This window comes from Helianthus annuus, chromosome 5 (assembly GCF_002127325.2).
Source record: "Helianthus annuus cultivar XRQ/B chromosome 5, HanXRQr2.0-SUNRISE, whole genome shotgun sequence".
NCBI classification, from domain to species: Eukaryota; Viridiplantae; Streptophyta; class Magnoliopsida; order Asterales; family Asteraceae; genus Helianthus; species Helianthus annuus.
Window position 1 is genome coordinate 102,931,391 of NC_035437.2, and position 21,303 is coordinate 102,952,693.

The 21,303-nt window shown below is 43.9% G+C and overlaps 1 protein-coding gene across 1 annotated transcript; it reads left to right on the plus strand.

Annotated features, from left to right (window-relative positions):
* Positions 1-19,570: 19,570 nt before the first annotated feature.
* Positions 19,571-21,004, plus strand: LOC110943354 (pollen-specific leucine-rich repeat extensin-like protein 3). Its single transcript, XM_022185106.1, has one exon. It carries the CDS (start codon positions 19,571-19,573, stop codon positions 21,002-21,004), a length of 1,434 nt encoding a protein of 477 aa, XP_022040798.1.
* Positions 21,005-21,303: the final 299 nt, after the last annotated feature.

The window sequence follows — 21,303 nt, forward strand, 5'->3', positions numbered from 1 at the left end:
ATACTAATTGCTGATGTCAGAATATATGAATTTAAAGCTTAGTTATACATGCAAACACGTAATGCACAATTCTGCAGATTTAGGTGAGATAAATTGTGTTTATGATGCTTCTTATGTGCCTAAAGATACATGCAAACAAGCTAGCATACATGGCAATTCATAATTATATTAGTAAAAAAGATACATGTGATGAAGGATTTACCAGGGCGCAACAAGAATCTTACACTCTAAATAATGGTCCAGGATCTAATGACATTAATGAAGTAAATGAAGACACAAGTACATAACGTAGAATAGATGATTTATACATGAGTACAGTTAGAGATATGATTGCAGGAGAACTAACCAAACCAAGATGAATGTTTATTGAATATTAATGTGTTTTTGTAGAAGTTTTACGTCATCCTCGACGTAAATTTATCCAAAAATGATGGTATAACTCATAAAAACAAAGTTGATACATATAAAATATAAGTTATGTGATAATATGTAACCATGCCCCTTTTGGTCATTTTACTAACATAAGCTAAATAAAAAAAGCTAACACAAACACTTAACAAGAGCTTATCAACTTGTAGAATATAAGCTAATCCAAACACTTAAAAAGAGCTTATTAAATGAAAGAAAATAAGCATAAGCTAGTTTAAAATATAAGCATAAGCCAAAAAAATAAAAGCTAGGCCAAACACCCCCTAAATAAAGAGTACACACTTCTCCTTTTTTTTAATGTATTCCTTAGCTTTTCAATACTACAATACGTCAATACATACTTTTTAACATATTTTAGTCTCTAACTTAGATCTCTTTAAACTTTTAGATTTATTGGTTGCGTATTAAATGTGTTACGAGGTGCAAACCACAGGAACCATCTGTGTAGTTTTAGAAAGTTAGGGACCAAATCCAAAATTTTTGTAAACCACATAGACTATCTGTGTACTTAACCCATAAATAATTTACAAAATACAAATCCATATCATCAATGTATTAACATAAATACACCATTTATGGCCTAGCGATAACAGGCTTAGATTCTCTAATAGAGACTCAAGTTCAATCCTCACTTATATTCAATGCTGTAGAAGACGTTAGACGCTAGTTGGGCGGTGGGGTATCGCCTAGGGATTAATCGGATTGAGTTTTTTATGTATAATTTTATAAATTCATACATAAAAAAACATTCATTTTATACTTTTTTATCTACAAAACTGAAAGTTTAGGGACCAAGTGTAAACTAGTGAAAATAGAGAGGGGTTAAATGTTAAAATACCAAAACATTATTAAACCTAATCCCACCATCGTTCTTCATACACCGTCTCCCCTGTCCTTCGTTCATCAGACCCCCTAAATTCTCCTTCATTAATCACAGCGACATCAGGAATCTATTGACTAATGTTGATTTCGCATAATATAGACTCGTTTTGACTCGAAATTGGTTCGATTTTGGTTCAAATTATGGTAAGAGCACCTTTCCCTTGAGCGATTTGGTCTAATCTTGACCCATTCTGATCCAATTGCTACCGGTTTTGACCTAATTTTGACCGACTAGGTCCGATTTTCAGCGGATTTCCACCGATTTTTCCCGACTTTGACCGGTGTTGACTTTTGCCACCTAATTATGTGACAACCCTCACAATTACAGGTATCCGTACAATTAATTTATATTAAATTTGTGCTTAATGACGGTGCTTGATTTCAACTAACGGATTAAACTGATTTATGATTTTTGCATCATACCTACATATGCATCACATTCATACTGTCACTCCATTTATTACATACAACCTTTAGTGACAAACTTGATGCAGAAAGCACAGTTAGCACAGTGAGCGGATAACTCAGAAAACATGCTGACAATGCCAGCATATAGACAGACAATATATTGGGGCTCAGTATGAGCCAGAGTCAAGGTACTACACTAGTAAGGAGTGTAGGAAAGTGAGGACCATAATACTGCGTCACTAGGTGATAGTTTAGGTGCCGAAAAGTGCCTAAAACCCACTCTAAGTGCAGAATTCTGCACTTATTAGCAAAAATTCAGCATTTAAACATGATAGTCACTTGCAAAAATATGGCAAAATGGTCCTGTATGCTTTCCTAAGTGTCGGGAATTAAAAGTGTCACTAAAAGTTACATAAAGGACACTATACGACATAACTTAGCACTTTAACGGGACGGTATCAAACCGAACAACCGGACATTACCCGGAACACCAAAATAATGCTAGAAGCATTGTTTTAACATTACAAGGCTAGTTATGGTCCCCGCATATCATAACACACTATATTATTACATAACATCTAAACACTTAACTAAATCACTTACATTACAACCATAAACTAACCATCATAGTTGAAACTCAACTAAACAACCCCCCCCCCACCATACGGTTACAAGGGTGGTACCCCACCCTTGATTTTCTTGAATTGTTTATTTGATTTGTCAAGTACTTTACAAACATAAGAACTAATGGTTAAAGATTTGTTGGAGGATTATAAGACTAACCTCTAGTTCATCATTCCTCATTTCTCATTCACATCAACAACACCTCACTCTCTCTTCTCCCTCTCTTGGCTTCGGCCGAACCCAAACACCATCACCATCATCATCATTCAATCATCTTCCTCCATTCTACAAGCATACAAAGGTGCTACAAGGTGTTCAACGAAGCTTGGTGTTCTCGGAAGTTGAAGGACCTTCTCCATTTGCTATTAACCATCATTTTTCTTCTCTTGAACATCCCTAGCCTTGAGCTAGTGGTAAGAACTTGAATCCCTTCATTTTACATCTTATAAAAGTGGTTAAAGTAAGATACATGATGTTAATCTTGAAGAACACTAAGAATCAAAGGAATGAAACCTTAACATAAGCTTAAATCATGAAGAAACTATGTTATTTTAGTGTTGATTTGTTGTTGATCATTGTTTGCTTGTGAAGATGATGTAGATCATCATATGATCTTGCTAGATCATGATTAAAAACATGATCTAGCAAGATGAGAGGATGAACATGTTAAAGATTATAGATCACCCTCACTAAAGTCATGAACTTGAAGGAATATAAAGTTTCTTATAAAATGATGAACAAAGAAGGTTTAAAGTCTTATAAATCTAAATGTTTCAAGTATGATTTACCAAGAAACCAAGTTAAAATACAAGTTTTACTAAATTTTGGTTCTTACATAAATATACATCATTTCTAGTGGATAACAAAGCTAAGAAGCACATGTGTAACAAGAAAAATACATGAAGAAGCATTTTTAGAAAATATGAACATAAGTTGTAAAGATCCATATTCCTTAAAAATGGAGTTTTTAAAGAAGCAATCACACTTTAGAGGGGTACAAGACTTACTAAATACACTAGTAAGTTACTACACATTTTTATAAACTTTCAAGTTCGTGAGGTAGAAATTTATGCTTGTTTTTAACAAGATTGATAAGTAAAGATTGTATATTGTTGGTTGATGATTATTGAATGAAATTTTGAAAAGAAAATGATATGCTTATAAGCATGGACACCTCCGTTTACAAAGTAAACTCTGGCGAAATTTTCTAAAATTCCAACACTTAGAAAATATTTTTCTAACAAGTGCTTACAAATATATTTTTAACTTTGTTTTTCAAAATAAACTTCGCCATAGGATTTGTTACAAAAATACAAAGTGTCGGAGGTTGATTTTATAAATAAAAATGGATAAATATATATTTATAATATATATTTTCTACCAAGACACTTGTGTGAATATTTGTATATTTTGTGAACTAGTTATATTATTTTAGGGTAAAATAATATAACTTAACAAATACCATGGAAATTACAACTCCAAAATAATACAAAAATATCGAGGAATAGAATATTTAGGTTACACACTCTGTATCGAGAAACCGAACGTTAAAACATAACTTATGAAATATTCCGGAAAATACTTCTACAAATATATTTTTGGTAAAATATTATTTTGGGAATTTAATAAGCAAAGTATATTATTTTTGGGAAAAACGTATATATTTTGGAATAAGTTGTTTTTGGACAAATAAGTTAAATATACCCTTAAGTGAGACTTAAAATATATTTTTCGAAACTACGAATATACAAGTATAAATACCCCATCCTTGGGAAGGAAATACGAAGTTAAAATACTTGAGAAGCATGAATGCGAAATATTGTTTAACAATTATTCCAAACATTAACTATAATTTAAAGTTTAAAATAATCATTTTAACTAATAATTATAACTTGGAATAATATTCGGAGACACAAGAAATGCAACTCAAAAACATTAAACTCTAAGCCAAGGCACAACCCGTTCGTCTAATCGACATTAGTACGTTGTAGGTTGTCGTGTGGCTGATCAGGTTTGAGTACGAGCACAGGAGACGCACTACAGTGAGTTCATGTCCCCCTTTTTCTCTTGACTGTTTTCAGTGTCACACCCCCAAAATCCCACCTGCGGAGTACTACCGCTAGGAGGCGTGACTGACCAGGATCCAGCCACCAATCATACTGAACAAGCATATGAATAGTTATAAAAGTCTAACCAATACGTTTGGTGTTCAAACAAAACAAAGTTTAAGTTGTAAGCGGAAGCATAAGTCTTAAAGTTAAAACATAAGTTCAAATGGTTTCAAGTTTAACATAGTACGCAGCAATCCGTGTCCCACAACGACTCTCCTCCATGCAAGCTCCAGCTGAGTACCTACGGTCCTGCAAAGCATGTAGTAACGAGTCAACAACTAGTTGAGTGAGTTCATAGTTGGGTGTTCGTTTTAGTTGTTTCGAAAACAGTTTCCTTTAGCTGGCATCCTGCCGTGGGGGTCACCCCATAGTTTAAAAACGTGACTTGTTCATTCCCAGTTACTCTGGCATTCCAGCCGTGGGGGCTACCCCATGTTAGTTATCAGGCATTTCGGCCGTGGGGGCTACCCCATGCGTACACTAGACTCGTTACCATATCGACTGCTGACTGTAGTCATGTTTATGTGCCCTGAAACTGTCAATGTCTATCATCATTGACGTGCCCCAGATCCATTAGTTCACGCCCGTCCTCTGCGGCACGGTGTGAGGTTTGTCAGACCTAAATAGCGCTATCTAACTAATGACCCGCTCGCCATTGGCCCGGCGATTAAGTCGATATAAAAAGGAGGGACTTCGTGATAGAGTTTTGGTCTAGTACGAGTTATCGGTCCGTCCGGACGAGGAATCACATTCCTGAACCACTGCTGTCCTACCCAAGGAGGACGAGGAACCCACGTTCCTTAACCCCATTCCCAACCCAGGGAATCCCATGCTTTGTAAAGGGTGTGAACTCACCTTGGTTTGCTCGGCAGTTAATCACAGAAAGGTCAATCAAGTTGCAAGTGGCCAACTATGTCCTAACATAGATACCATTTATATCAGATTCAAACCAAGCAGTGCACGTACAAGTAACGATCCTAGCATACAAGTTCTATCATGGCAATTTCGACAACAGTGCACAACATATTCAGTTAACAGTAGCACGTATAGCCCATATGTTCAGCCCAATTACTTAAGCCCAAAACACGCATTAAACAGTAGCACAAGGAGTCCATAAGGCCGGCCCATTAACTTAGGCCCATAACTAAGCAAGCCCAATAAGTGTGGTCTCGAGTCGCAACCGGACTCGCAAGCATGGTTGCGGGTCATGCTGTTTATGTTGATCATAGATGGTTGCGAGTCGCAACCTGTGTCGCAACTATGGTTTCGGCTCGTCATGCTATGGTTCCGAGTCGCAATCTATGTCGTAACTATGGTCTCGGCTCATCATGCTGTGGTTTCGAGTCGCAACAGGACTCGCAACCTGTGGTCTCGGCTTGTAAGGCTGTGGTCTCGAGTCGCAACCAGAGGTTTCGACTCCCCAGCAGCTGCTGATCCTTCGCAGATTGTACTATCCAATGGAATTCATGCAGAATTATGTACTATCCACTAAACATGTTTTGTTGTCTAACATTTACCAAAAATGGATCAAACAATTCAGATTTCAAATATTCAAAGCACCTTCAAAGCACATTCAAGTTGTTCTTCATGTATTCATCATGTTCTTCAAATATTCAAATCACAAACAACCCTTATTCAAACACATTTTGCATCAATCACCAACATAATCATGAATAACAAATCAACACATTTAACATAACACTACAAACTCGGTTCTATACTAAGCCGATTACATGACACATGTAAACCGGTTTCATGATCATCAACAACTAGTGGTTTAAGCTTCATTTAGACACAAAATATCATCAACTCATCATGCAATATAACCGAAACCAAGACATGTTAACCGATTTATTATCATCATACATATGATATCAAGTAACTATTTTCTATCAAGCAAACATCCTTATCATTCATACTATCATTTAACACCACAAACATAATAAACATTCTAACATACTAGCATCAACAATAAACATCATAAACACTAACCGGTTGATGGGTTTCGAGGATGTGTGTGAGCTTCCAACCGATTGTGTGTGTGAGCCGATCCAAGAGTCCAAATCCGAGAATGAGGGAGTGTTTGTGAGGGAAAGTAGAAGAGTGTGTGTAGAGGAGTATGGGTGTTGTCAAAAGAAATGGTGAGTGTGGCCATGAGTGTAGTATATATACTAGTTCTTCATGATTCACCCTAAAGGGCTTATAAGTCGGCTAAAGGGGTTTACGGCCCAAATGGCCCAACCGGTTACTGTTCACTCGAGACCACATGGTCTCGAGTCGGGTCCTTGTTGTCTCGGTTCATATACATACACGCATACACATAATATAACATGTAGTTCACATAAGATGTTCACATATATCATTGCACCAAACATGTCAACTAATCACATAACGTACAAGCATGTTACATCAAGACACAACGAAAGGTTCTAAATTTCGAGTTGTCACATCATCCCCAAGTTGAAAGAAATTTCGTCCCGAAATTTGATGGCACTCACTGAGGAAGCTAGTTAAGTTGCATGGTTTTCCCGGTTTTCCTGGGGTGTCACATCCTCCCCCCGTTGATCTGGAATTTCGTCCCGAAATTCCGTAGCTTCAGCCTCAGTAGTGGTCGTACCATTTGCAAACAGTTGGGGATACTTTTGTTTCATCTGATCTTCGCGCTCCCAGGTGAACTCTGGGCCGCGACGTGAGTTCCAACGAACTCGAACGAGAGGTATTCTAGTGCTCTTGAGGACCTTAACATCCTGGTCCGTGATTTCGACTGGTTCCTCGACGAATTTCAACTGTTCGTCGATCGTGAGTTCCTTCAGAGGAACTACGTGGGTCTCATCTGACAGACACTTCTTCAGATTCGACACATGGAAAACGTTGTGAACTGCACCGAGTTCCGCTGGTAAGTTCAGTCTGTAGGCCACCTTGCCTATTTTCTCAATGATTTCGAAAGGTCCAACGTATCGTGGGTTGAGTTTGCCTCGTTTACCAAAACGAACCACACCCTTCCAGGGTGAAACTTTGAATAATACCCGCTCCCCAACCTGGAGCTCAAGTGGTTTCCTGCCCTTATCGGCGTAGGCCTTCTGACGGTCACGAGAGGCCGCCATGCGTTGTCGTATTTGAGCAATCCGCTCAGTAGTGTCTACCACATGTTCTGGACCAGTGATCTGACTATCCCCCACCTCTGCCCAACAAAGAGGTGACCGGCATTTACGTCCGTACAATGCCTCAAACGGAGCCGCTTTAATGCTGGTGTGGTAGCTGTTATTGTACGAGAATTCCACGAGTGGCAGATGCTTTTCCCAGCTGTTGCCAAAGTCGATTACACATGCTCGAAGCATGTCTTCTAAGGTCTGAATAGTGCGCTCGGACTGTCCGTCCGTCTGTGGGTGATACGCTGTGCTCATATCTAGACGTGAGCCAAAAGACTTGTGCATTGCTTGCCACAGTTCTGAGGTAAAACGTGCATCTCGATCAGAGATGATAGAGGTGGGCACCCCGTGCCTCGAAACAACTTCCTTGAGGTATATCTCCGCTAGAGTGGAGAATTTATCCGTCTCCTTAATTGCCAAAAAGTGTGCGGATTTTGTGAGTCGATCCACGATCACCCAATCATTATCGTTTCCGCGCTGAGATCTAGGTAAGCCAGTAACGAAATCCATGGAAATTTGCTCCCATTTCCATTGTGGTATCTCTGGTTGCTGGAGTAGGCCTGAGGGTTTCTGGTATTCTGTCTTGACTCGCGCACAAGTCAAACACTTGCTGACGTAAGTTGCTATGTGGGCCTTCATGCTAGGCCACCAATACGTAGTTTTGATATCATGGTACATCTTGTCCGAACCGGGGTGTACCGAGTAGCGAGATTTGTGCGCTTCATCCATCACAAGCTCTCGTAGGTTGCCATGGAGTGGGACCCAAATGCGTCCTGTTACGTAGTAAGCACCGTCTTCCTTCTGCTCTAAGCGTTGTCTTGACCCGCGTAGGGCTTCGTCCCTTACGTTTTCTGGTTTCAGTGCTTCTATCTGAGTAGCTCGTATTTGCGAAGGTAGACTAGAATGTATAGTGAGTTGTAAAGCTCTTACGCGCTTAGGCGCAGTGTCCTTTCGACTTAGGGCGTCGGCCACAACATTCGCCTTGCCCGGGTGATACCTGATGGAGCACTCATAGTCATTCAGCAGCTCGACCCATCGTCGTTGCCGCATATTCAGTTCCTTCTGCTTGAATATGTGCTCTAGGCTCCTGTGGTCGGTGTAGATGGCGCACTTGGTTCCGTACAGGTAATGTCGCCATAGTTTAAGTGCGAAAACAACAGCTCCCAGCTCCAAATCGTGTGTAGTGTAGTTCTTCTCATGAACTTTGAGTTGTCGTGAGGCGTAGGCTATGACTTTATCTCGTTGCATCAACACACAACCAAGACCTTGAATTGATGCATCACAGTATACCACAAAATCGTCTGTGCCCTCTGGCAGTGAAAGGATAGGTGCACTACAAAGTCTATCCTTTAGATGCTGAAAAGCTAACTCTTGTGCATTTCCCCAATGATAAACAACGCCTTTCTGCGTTAGCGAGGTGAGAGGCTGCGCGATCTTAGAAAAATCCTTAATGAACCTCCTGTAATAACCTGCCAATCCCAAGAATTGGCGAATTTCCTTTGGTGTACGAGGCGCAGGCCAGTTCTTAATAGCGTCTACCTTGGATGGATCAACGTGAATCCCATCCTTGTTTACCACATGTCCTAGGAAATGGACTTCACGAAGCCAGAAGTCGCATTTCGAGAATTTTGCATAAAGCTGTTCTGTCCGAAGGAGTTCCAGAATAAGTCGTAGATGCTGTTCGTGTTCCTCCTGACTCTTAGAATAGATCAGGATGTCGTCGATGAAGACTATAACGAATTTGTCCAGATAGGGCTTGCACACTCGATTCATCAAGTCCATAAAAACTGCGGGTGCGTTCGTCAGCCCAAACGGCATGACCAAAAACTCATAGTGCCCATATCGAGTCCTAAAGGCTGTATTAGAGACATCCTCTTCTCGAACTCTCAGCTGGTGATATCCCGATCTCAGATCAATCTTTGAGTAGTAGCTTGACTCCTGTAACTGGTCGAACAAGTCGTCAATGCGCGGTAGAGGATAACGGTTCTTCACAGTCACCTTGTTGAGTTCACGATAGTCGATACACATCCTGAAGGTACCGTCCTTCTTTTTCACAAATAGTACTGGAGCTCCCCAGGGCGATGAGCTAGGACGAATGAAACCCTTATCCAAGAGTTCTTGTAGTTGCGTGGAGAGTTCTTCCAACTCTGATGGGGCTAAACGATAAGGTGCACGGGCTATAGGCGCAGCTCCAGGAGCTAGTTCAATCTGAAACTCGACTTGGCGATGGGGTGGGAGGCCAGGTAATTCCTCAGGGAATACCTCAGGATAGTCTCGTACAACTGGAAAATCTTCTAGCTTCTTCTCCTTCTCCGAGGTATCAGTAACTAGAGCCAATATCGCTGTGTGGCCCTTTCGTAAGCACTTCTGGGCCTTAAGGAGAGAGATGATGTTCTCAACAGCACTTCTCTTGTCGCCACGAATCATAAGTGGTTCACTACCGGAACCCGGAATACGAACGATCTTCTCGTTGCAAAGAATCTCTGCTCGGTGTTGGGATAACCAATCCATCCCAATGACAACGTCGAAACTACCCAAGACGATAGGAATAAGGTCAATAGAGAAGGTCTGGTTAGCGAGAATAAGTTGGCAACCTTTGACTACGTGTGAGGCCTCCAAACTCTTACCATTAGCTAGCTCTACAGTGTGCTTGTTGCTCAGGGGTGTTGGAATACGCTTAAACATTTTACTAACTTCTAGTGACGCATAGCTAGTATCAGCACCCGAATCAAATAAGACTGTAACATAAAAGTCGTCGAGAAGGAACTTACCCGTCACCACGTTGGGATCATTCCTTGCTTCACCTTGACCAATCACGAACACTCGTCCCCTGGCACCATTGTTGTTGTTGTGGTTCCCATTGTTGCCATTCCCCTGATTGTTGTTGTTGTTGTTGTTGTTGTTCTGGTTCAGTTGGGGACAATCTTTCTTGAAGTGGCCTTCAGCTCCACACTGAAAGCACCCTTTGTTGTTACCCTGTTGCTGCCGCTGGTTCTGTTGAGGTTGCTGACGATTCTGATTGGCGGGGTATGCGCTCCTGCAATCCTTTGCAACATGACCAGGCTTGTTGCACCGATGACAGTTGCCCCTGGTGCATGGCCCACTGTGGTGTAGGTTGCAACGATTGCATTTGGGGTGATTCCCCTTGTACCCACCATGACTTTGACCACCAGACGATTGCTGTCTGGGGCTCTTGTGGTCGTCAGTCTTTCTCTGCTGAGACTGAGATTGCACAGAAGTTGAATCCTTGCTTGAAGTTCCATCCCATTTCCGTTTGTTCTCACTAGAGGTACCAGAAGTAGTTGCAGCACCTATGCGCTTTGGTAACTTGTTCTGCTCCACCGCTTGGTCAGTAAGACGGTGAGCCAACTGAACAACCTGCTGGATAGTGGCCAAGTTTGCTGAAGTCACATGACTTTGGATCTCTGGCACCAAGCCCTTGAGATAGAGTTCAATTCGCTTATACGGAGGGTCCACCATAGTAGGACACAACAAGGCAAGCTCATGCGATCTCTTAGTATACGCCTCAATCTCTGACCCCGTCATCTTGAGGTTGTAGAACTCGTCTTCCAACTTATGAATGTCATCGCGACTGCAGTATTCCTCCCTGATCATTTCCTTGAAAGTTTCCCAAGGGGTGGCGTTGGCAGCAACCAACCCCAGCATTTGCACTTGAGCATTCCACCACGTGAGGGCCAAACCCTCGAGAGTACCAGTAGCATACTTCACCTTGCGCGCTTCAGGGCATTCACACATTTCGAACACAGACTCCAGTTTCTCAAACCAGTGGAGGAGACCTACTGCTCCTTCAGTTCCGCTAAAAGTAGTGGGTCGGCAGTCCATAAAGGTCTTAAAAGTGCACACCGGTGCCTGAGCATGTTGACCTAAGGTAGGTGAAAGAAAGACAGAGTTTAACACAAAGGTTGGTTCACGAGAGTAGGATCCTAAAGATCCTAGGATAAGTTCGGACTGCAGGATATACCTCCTGCGTATGCAGCTGCGAGTGCTGCGGCAACTCGTTCGTTGATCAAAGCCGTCAACTGGGCTTGTGTCATGTTAACGCGTCCAGACATGATTCTTCACATCAAGAGTAACACGAGTGAGAGAGGTTCGCGAAAGTACGATAGTAGGATAGAGTAAGCACGCACACGTTCAAGCAACAGTAATTATACTAATCAAGCATACCATGGGCAATGTACTATGTAACTAACAAGTAGGCAATATACACATATCATATCACCTAGTATGTCGAGCCTTGCATGTGGAGTGAAGCGTCGTTGTGGACCGTTGAGCACTATACCGGTTATAGTCTGGTTTTAACAAAAACGTTTCTCCTTTATTAAAACCAAGTTCACTATAACCAATGGCTCTGATACCAATCTGTCACACCCCCAAAATCCCACCTGCGGAGTACTACCGCAAGGAGGCGTGACTGACCAGGATCCAGCCACCAATCATACTGAACAAGCATATGAATAGTTATAAAAGTCTAACCAATACGATTGGTGTTCAAACAAAACAAAGTTTAAGTTGTAAGCGGAAGCATAAGTCTTAAAGTTAAAACATAAGTTCAAATGGTTTCAAGTTTAACATAGTACGCAGCAATCCGTGTCCCACAACGACTCTCCTCCATGCAAGCTCCAGCTGAGTACCTATGGTCCTGCAAAGCATGTAGTAACGAGTCAACAACTAGTTGAGTGAGTTCACAGTTGGGTGTTCGTTTTAGTTGTTTCGAAAACAGTTTCCTTTAGCTGGCATCCTGCCGTGGGGGTCACCCCATAGTTTAAAAACGTGACTTGTTCATTCCCAGTTACTCTGGCATTCCAGCCGTGGGGGCTACCCCATGTTAGTTATCAGGCATTTCGGCCGTGGGGGCTACCCCATGCGTACACTAGACTCGTTACCATATCGACTGCTGACTGTAGTCATGTTTATGTGCCCTGAAACTGTCAATGTCTATCATCATTGACGTGCCCCAGATCCATTAGTTCACGCCCGTCCTCTGCGGCACGGTGTGAGGTTTGTCAGACCTAAATAGCGCTATCTAACTAATGACCCGCTCGCCATTGGCCCGGCGATTAAGTCGATATAAAAAGGAGGGACTTCGTGATAGAGTTTTGGTCTAGTACGAGTTATCGGTCCGTCCGGACGAGGAATCACATTCCTGAACCACTGCTGTCCTACCCAAGGAGGACGAGGAACCCACGTTCCTTAACCCCATTCCCAACCCAGGGAATCCCATGCTTTGTAAAGGGTGTGAACTCACCTTGGTTTGCTCGGCAGTTAATCACAGAAAGGTCAATCAAGTTGCAAGTGGCCAACTATGTCCTAACATAGATACCATTTATATCAGATTCAAACCAAGCAGTGCACGTACAAGTAACGATCCTAGCATACAAGTTCTATCATGGCAATTTCGACAACAGTGCACAACATATTCAGTTAACAGTAGCACGTATAGCCCATATGTTCAGCCCAATTACTTAAGCCCAAAACACGCATTAAACAGTAGCACAAGGAGTCCATAAGGCCGGCCCATTAACTTAGGCCCATAACTAAGCAAGCCCAATAAGTGTGGTCTCGAGTCGCAACCGGACTCGCAAGCATGGTTGCGGGTCATGCTGTTTATGTTGATCATAGATGGTTGCGAGTCGCAACCTGTGTCGCAACTATGGTTTCGGCTCGTCATGCTATGGTTCCGAGTCGCAATCTATGTCGTAACTATGGTCTCGGCTCATCATGCTGTGGTTTCGAGTCGCAACAGGACTCGCAACCTGTGGTCTCGGCTTGTAAGGCTGTGGTCTCGAGTCGCAACCAGAGGTTTCGACTCCCCAGCAGCTGCTGATCCTTCGCAGATTGTACTATCCAATGGAATTCATGCAGAATTATGTACTATCCACTAAACATGTTTTGTTGTCTAACATTTACCAAAAATGGATCAAACAATTCAGATTTCAAATATTCAAAGCACCTTCAAAGCATATTCAAGTTGTTCTTCATGTATTCATCATGTTCCTCAAATATTCAAATCACAAACAACCCTTATTCAAACACATTTTGCATCAATCACCAACATAATCATGAATAACAAATCAACACATTTAACATAACACTACAAACTCGGTTCTATACTAAGCCGATTACATGACACATGTAAACCGGTTTCATGATCATCAACAACTAGTGGTTTAAGCTTCATTTAGACACAAAATATCATCAACTCATCATGCAATATAACCGAAACCAAGACATGTTAACCGATTTATTATCATCATACATATGATATCAAGTAACTATTTTCTATCAAGCAAACATCCTTATCATTCATACTATCATTTAACACCACAAACATAATAAACATTCTAACATACTAGCATCAACAATAAACATCATAAACACTAACCGGTTGATGGGTTTCGAGGATGTGTGTGAGCTTCCAACCGATTGTGTGTGTGAGCCGATCCAAGAGTCCAAATCCGAGAATGAGGGAGTGTTTGTGAGGGAAAGTAGAAGAGTGTGTGTAGAGGAGTATGGGTGTTGTCAAAAGAAATGGTGAGTGTGGCCATGAGTGTAGTATATATACTAGTTCTTCATGATTCACCCTAAAGGGCTTATAAGTCGGCTAAAGGGGTTTACGGCCCAAATGGCCCAACCGGTTACTGTTCACTCGAGACCACATGGTCTCGAGTCGGGTCCTTGTTGTCTCGGTTCATATACATACACGCATACACATAATATAACATGTAGTTCACATAAGATGTTCACATATATCATTGCACCAAACATGTCAACTAATCACATAACGTACAAGCATGTTACATCAAGACACAACGAAAGGTTCTAAATTTCGAGTTGTCACATCATCCCCAAGTTGAAAGAAATTTCGTCCCGAAATTTGATGGCACTCACTGAGGAAGCTAGTTAAGTTGCATGGTTTTCCCGGTTTTCCTGGGGTGTCACATCCTCCCCCCGTTGATCTGGAATTTCGTCCCGAAATTCCGTAGCTTCAGCCTCAGTAGTGGTCGTACCGTTTGCAAACAGTTGGGGATACTTTTGTTTCATCTGATCTTCGCGCTCCCAGGTGAACTCTGGGCCGCGACGTGAGTTCCAACGAACTCGAACGAGAGGTATTCTAGTGCTCTTGAGGACCTTAACATCCTGGTCCGTGATTTCGACTGGTTCCTCGACGAATTTCAACTGTTCGTCGATCGTGAGTTCCTTCAGAGGAACTACGTGGGTCTCATCTGACAGACACTTCTTCAGATTCGACACATGGAAAACGTTGTGAACTGCACCGAGTTCCGCTGGTAAGTTCAGTCTGTAGGCCACCTTGCCTATTTTCTCAATGATTTCGAAAGGTCCAACGTATCGTGGGTTGAGTTTGCCTCGTTTACCAAAACGAACCACACCCTTCCAGGGTGAAACTTTGAGTAATACCCGCTCCCCAACCTGGAGCTCAAGTGGTTTCCTGCCCTTATCGGCGTAGGCCTTCTGACGGTCACGAGCGGCCGCCATGCGTTGTCGTATTTGAGCAATCCGCTCAGTAGTGTCTACCACATGTTCTGGACCAGTGATCTGACTATCCCCCACCTCTGCCCAACAAAGAGGTGACCGGCATTTACGTCCGTACAATGCCTCAAACGGAGCCGCTTTAATGCTGGTGTGGTAGCTGTTATTGTACGAGAATTCCACGAGTGGCAGATGCTTTTCCCAGCTGTTGCCAAAGTCGATTACACATGCTCGAAGCATGTCTTCTAAGGTCTGAATAGTGCGCTCGGACTGTCCGTCCGTCTGTGGGTGATACGCTGTGCTCATATCTAGACGTGAGCCAAAAGACTTGTGCATTGCTTGCCACAGTTCTGAGGTAAAACGTGCATCTCGATCAGAGATGATAGAGGTGGGCACCCCGTGCCTCGAAACAACTTCCTTGAGGTATATCTCCGCTAGAGTGGAGAATTTATCCGTCTCCTTAATTGCCAAAAAGTGTGCGGATTTTGTGAGTCGATCCACGATCACCCAATCATTATCGTTTCCGCGCTGAGATCTAGGTAAGCCAGTAACGAAATCCATGGAAATTTGCTCCCATTTCCATTGTGGTATCTCTGGTTGCTGGAGTAGGCCTGAGGGTTTCTGGTATTCTGTCTTGACTCGCGCACAAGTCAAACACTTGCTGACGTAAGTTGCTATGTGGGCCTTCATGCTAGGCCACCAATACGTAGTTTTGATATCATGGTACATCTTGTCCGAACCAGGGTGTACCGAGTAGCGAGATTTGTGCGCTTCATCCATCACAAGCTCTCGTAGGTTGCCATGGAGTGGGACCCAAATGCGTCCTGTTACGTAGTAAGCACCGTCTTCCTTCTGCTCTAAGCGTTGTCTTGACCCGCGTAGGGCTTCGTCCCTTACGTTTTCTGGTTTCAGTGCTTCTATCTGAGCAGCTCGTATTTGCGAAGGTAGACTAGAATGTATAGTGAGTTGTAAAGCTCTTACGCGCTTAGGCGCAGTGTCCTTTCGACTTAGGGCGTCGGCCACAACATTCGCCTTGCCCGGGTGATACCTGATGGAGCACTCATAGTCATTCAGCAGCTCGACCCATCGTCGTTGCCGCATATTCAGTTCCTTCTGCTTGAATATGTGCTCTAGGCTCCTGTGGTCGGTGTAGATGGCGCACTTGGTTCCGTACAGGTAATGTCGCCATAGTTTAAGTGCGAAAACAACAGCTCCCAGCTCCAAATCGTGTGTAGTGTAGTTCTTCTCATGAACTTTGAGTTGTCGTGAGGCGTAGGCTATGACTTTATCTCGTTGCATCAACACACAACCAAGACCTTGAATTGATGCATCACAGTATACCACAAAATCGTCTGTGCCCTCTGGCAGTGAAAGGATAGGTGCACTACAAAGTCTATCCTTTAGATGCTGAAAAGCTAACTCTTGTGCATTTCCCCAATGATAAACAACGCCTTTCTGCGTTAGCGAGGTGAGAGGCTGCGCGATCTTAGAAAAATCCTTAATGAACCTCCTGTAATAACCTGCCAATCCCAAGAATTGGCGAATTTCCTTTGGTGTACGAGGCGCAGGCCAGTTCTTAATAGCGTCTACCTTGGATGGATCAACGTGAATCCCATCCTTGTTTACCACATGTCCTAGGAAATGGACTTCACGAAGCCAGAAGTCGCATTTCGAGAATTTTGCATAAAGCTGTTCTGTCCGAAGGAGTTCCAGAATAAGTCGTAGATGCTGTTCGTGTTCCTCCTGACTCTTAGAATAGATCAGGATGTCGTCGATGAAGACTATAACGAATTTGTCCAGATAGGGCTTGCACACTCGATTCATCAAGTCCATAAAAACTGCGGGTGCGTTCGTCAGCCCAAACGGCATGACCAAAAACTCATAGTGCCCATATCGAGTCCTAAAGGCTGTCTTAGAGACATCCTCTTCTCGAACTCTCAGCTGGTGATATCCCGATCTCAGATCAATCTTTGAGTAGTAGCTTGACCCCTGTAACTGGTCGAACAAGTCGTCAATGCGCGGTAGAGGATAACGGTTCTTCACAGTCACCTTGTTGAGTTCACGATAGTCGATACACATCCTGAAGGTACCGTCCTTCTTTTTCACAAATAGTACTGGAGCTCCCCAGGGCGATGAGCTAGGACGAATGAAACCCTTATCCAAGAGTTCTTGTAGTTGCGTGGAGAGTTCTTCCAACTCTGATGGGGCTAAACGATAAGGTGCACGGGCTATAGGCGCAGCTCCAGGAGCTAGTTCAATCTGAAACTCGACTTGGCGATGGGGTGGGAGGCCAGGTAATTCCTCAGGGAATACCTCAGGATAGTCTCGTACAACTGGAAAATCTTCTAGCTTCTTCTCCTTCTCCGAGGTATCAGTAACTAGAGCCAATATCGCTGTGTGGCCCTTTCGTAAGCACTTCTGGGCCTTAAGGAGAGAGATGATGTTCTCAACAGCACTTCTCTTGTCGCCACGAATCATAAGTGGTTCACTACCGGAACCCGGAATACGAACGATCTTCTCGTTGCAAAGAATCTCTGCTCGGTGTTGGGATAACCAATCCATCCCAATGACAACGTCGAAACTACCCAAGACGATAGGAATAAGGTCAATAGAGAAGGCCTGGTTAGCGAGAATAAGTTGGCAACCTTTGACTACGTGTGAGGCCTCCAAACTCTTACCATTAGCTAGCTCTACAGTGTGCTTGTTGCTCAGGGGTGTTGGAATACGCTTAAGCATTTTACTAACTTCTAGTGACGCATAGCTAGTATCAGCACCCGAATCAAATAAGACTGTAACATAAAAGTCGTCGAGAAGGAACTTACCCGTCACCACGTTGGGATCATTCCTTGCTTCACCTTGACCAATCACGAACACTCGTCCCCTGGCACCATTGTTGTTGTTGTGGTTCCCATTGTTGCCATTCCCCTGATTGTTGTTGTTGTTGTTGTTGTTCTGGTTCAGTTGGGGACAATCTTTCTTGAAGTGGCCTTCAGCTCCACACTGAAAGCACCCTTTGTTGTTACCCTGTTGCTGCCGCTGGTTCTGTTGAGGTTGCTGACGATTCTGATTGGCGGGGTATACGCTCCTGCAATCCTTTGCAACATGACCAGGCTTGTTGCACCGATGACAGTTGCCCCTGGTGCATGGCCCACTGTGGTGTAGGTTGCAACGATTGCATTTGGGGTGATTCCCCTTGTACCCACCATGACTTTGACCACCAGACGATTGCTGACTGGGGCTCTTGTGGTCGTCAGTCTTTCTCTGCTGAGACTGAGATTGCACAGAAGTTGAACCCTTGCTTGAAGTTCCATCCCATTTCCGTTTGTTCTCACTAGAGGTACCAGAAGTAGTTGCAGCACCTATGCGCTTTGGTAACTTGTTCTGCTCCACCACTTGGTCAGTAAGACGGTGAGCCAACTGAACAACCTGCTGGATAGTGGCCAAGTTTGCTGAAGTCACATGACTTTGGATCTCTGGCACCAAGCCCTTGAGATAGAGTTCAATTCGCTTATACGGAGGGTCCACCATAGTAGGACACAACAAGGCAAGCTCATGCGATCTCTTAGTATACGCCTCAATCTCTGACCCCGTCATCTTGAGGTTGTAGAACTCGTCTTCCAACTTATGAATGTCATCGCGACTGCAGTATTCCTCCCTGATCATTTCCTTGAAAGTTTCCCAAGGGGTGGCGTTGGCAGCAACCAACCCCAGCATTTGCACTTGAGCATTCCACCACGTGAGGGCCAAACCCTCGAGAGTACCAGTAGCATACTTCACCCTGCGCGCTTCAGGGCATTCACACATTTCGAACACAGACTCCAGTTTCTCAAACCAGTGGAGGAGACCTACTGCTCCTTCAGTTCCGCTAAAAGTAGTGGGTCGGCAGTCCATAAAGGTCTTAAAAGTGCACACCGGTGCCTGAGCATGTTGACCTAAGGTAGGTGAAAGAAAGACAGAGTTTAACACAAAGGTTGGTTCACGAGAGTAGGATCCTAAAGATCCTAGGATAAGTTCGGACTGCAGGATATACCTCCTGCGTATGCAGCTGCGAGTGCTGCGGCAACTCGTTCGTTGATCAAAGCCGTCAACTGGGCTTGTGTCATGTTAACGCGTCCAGACTGAGGGAGTTCAGCCTTAGAAGCTGGGGAAGTTCAGTCTTAGAGACCGAGGGAGGTTCAGTCTTAGAGACTGAGGGGATTCAATCTTAGAGATTAGGGAGGTTTAGTATTAGAGACTGGGAGGTTTTGGTCTTAGAGACCAGGGAGTTGGTCTTAGAGACCAGGAAATTAGTCTTAGAGACTGGGAGTAGGTCTTAGAGACCAGAGAATTAGTCTTAGAGACTGGGTGGGATAGTCTGGGGAAGACTAGGATGATTACTTGCTTACATTGTTGTGACTTACATGCTTATTTGGTTTCATGTTGATATATGTGCATATGTGTGGTTGTGTTACAGACACCATGCCGTCATCTTCAGATACCGGAGTGTCAGACACCCTGGATCCCATGGCGATAGTCTCGGACGACGAGATCCTACCTGAGAGTGAGGTTCATACATCGGATACTACGAGCACTGATGAGGACGACTTCCAGCCATTTGCCCTACCGGACGATGCGCCTTTAGCTGATGGTCCTTTCGACGGGGATCTACCTCTCATTCCGATCCCTGCTCCTATCCCCCTTACTGCTTTTCCCTTAGAGGATTTACCTCTCGACGCGTTACCAGATGACGATATCGACCTTTTCATTGAGGGTCCCCCGGAGGGTGACCAGGATGGAGGGGCCCCTATGGAGGACGATATTCCGGTTGACGACCCTGTAGTTCCTATTGTTGAGGTTCCTGCCGCTGACGCGGTTGTCTTGCCACCTGCTGAGGCTCTTATGGGGGAGGCTCCTTCTGATTCGTCTGGTCCAGACTCGTTTGAGTCTGTGGCATCCGCATCTATTCACGACCAGGGCGTGCAGCACTACTCTCCTGACGCAGACTCGGACATGGCGATGTCTGTTGCGCCCATCGTTCCCCATGACGTCGACCCAGATCCTGAGGTCGAGTTTGTACCTTCTGACCCAGCTCCAGCTGATCCAGAACTCGAGTTAGCTCCAGAGCCTGATCACGTCGATGCACCAGCCGTTGTACCACCGGTTCCTGATGTTCCTATTGTTGATGCGCCCGTTATTGCACCACCTGTTGTCGACCATGCACCTTTTGCCACACATATTGATCCCAGATATGTTGACACCCTTAATGGGTGGATAGAGGATGTTGATGACTATCCTCCATTTGTTGTACCAGTCACACCCACTGCTGCACCTGTCTTTGCACCTCTTGATGTTCCCCAGTTTCATCCACACATATCTGATGTCCACCGCACAGACTTACCCATCACTTTCCTCCAGGACATACCCCCTCCCCATCCAGGGGAAGGACCTTCCACACAGCAGCCCGATCACATGCCACCCATGACAGCAACCCTTCCACCTATGCCCTCTTTTACACCGGCTGCACACACCATATCTCCCTTTGCACCCTTAGGCGAGCCGTTCCTGTGGACTTCGCCCCATGTCATGCCTCTTTCAGACCCATATCATCCTTACCATGTTGGATATACCACAGATGACATACTCATATCCCTGCAGTTACAGCAGGATGCGTTGAGCCGACGAGTCCAGGAGCTGGAGAGGACTCCGTGTCCTCCCCCTTGTTATTGTCAGTCTCCTTTTGCTACACCACCAGCTCCTCTTTCACTACCCCCTGATTCTGATGTTCGCTTCCTTACTCCTGAGCAGCAGATTGCTTACCTGTTGCGCGTTATCCATGCACTTGAGGAGGATTGGGTGCGTTTGCGCCGTTTAATTTTCTTCCCTCCTCCTCCTCCTCCCCCACCATCAGCTTGAGGACTTTTGGTCTGTTGCAGGTAGCACTACTTTTGATGAGAAGACCGCGATTGAGCCAGACTGTACATCATTTTTGAAGACCATAGGATGACATTATGATCTTTTGATATTTGATCTTGGTTGTTGTATATGGCTAGACAGTTCAGACAAGGGCAATGTGACCCTTAGTCTCTTTTGGGATGTATGATACATTTGTAAAACTTGTAAACACTGTATTTGTGGTCTTGATTTTATGATAGCTCAATCGCAGTATTCTCATTACATGCATTGTTGATTTATTTGGTTATGATTATGACATG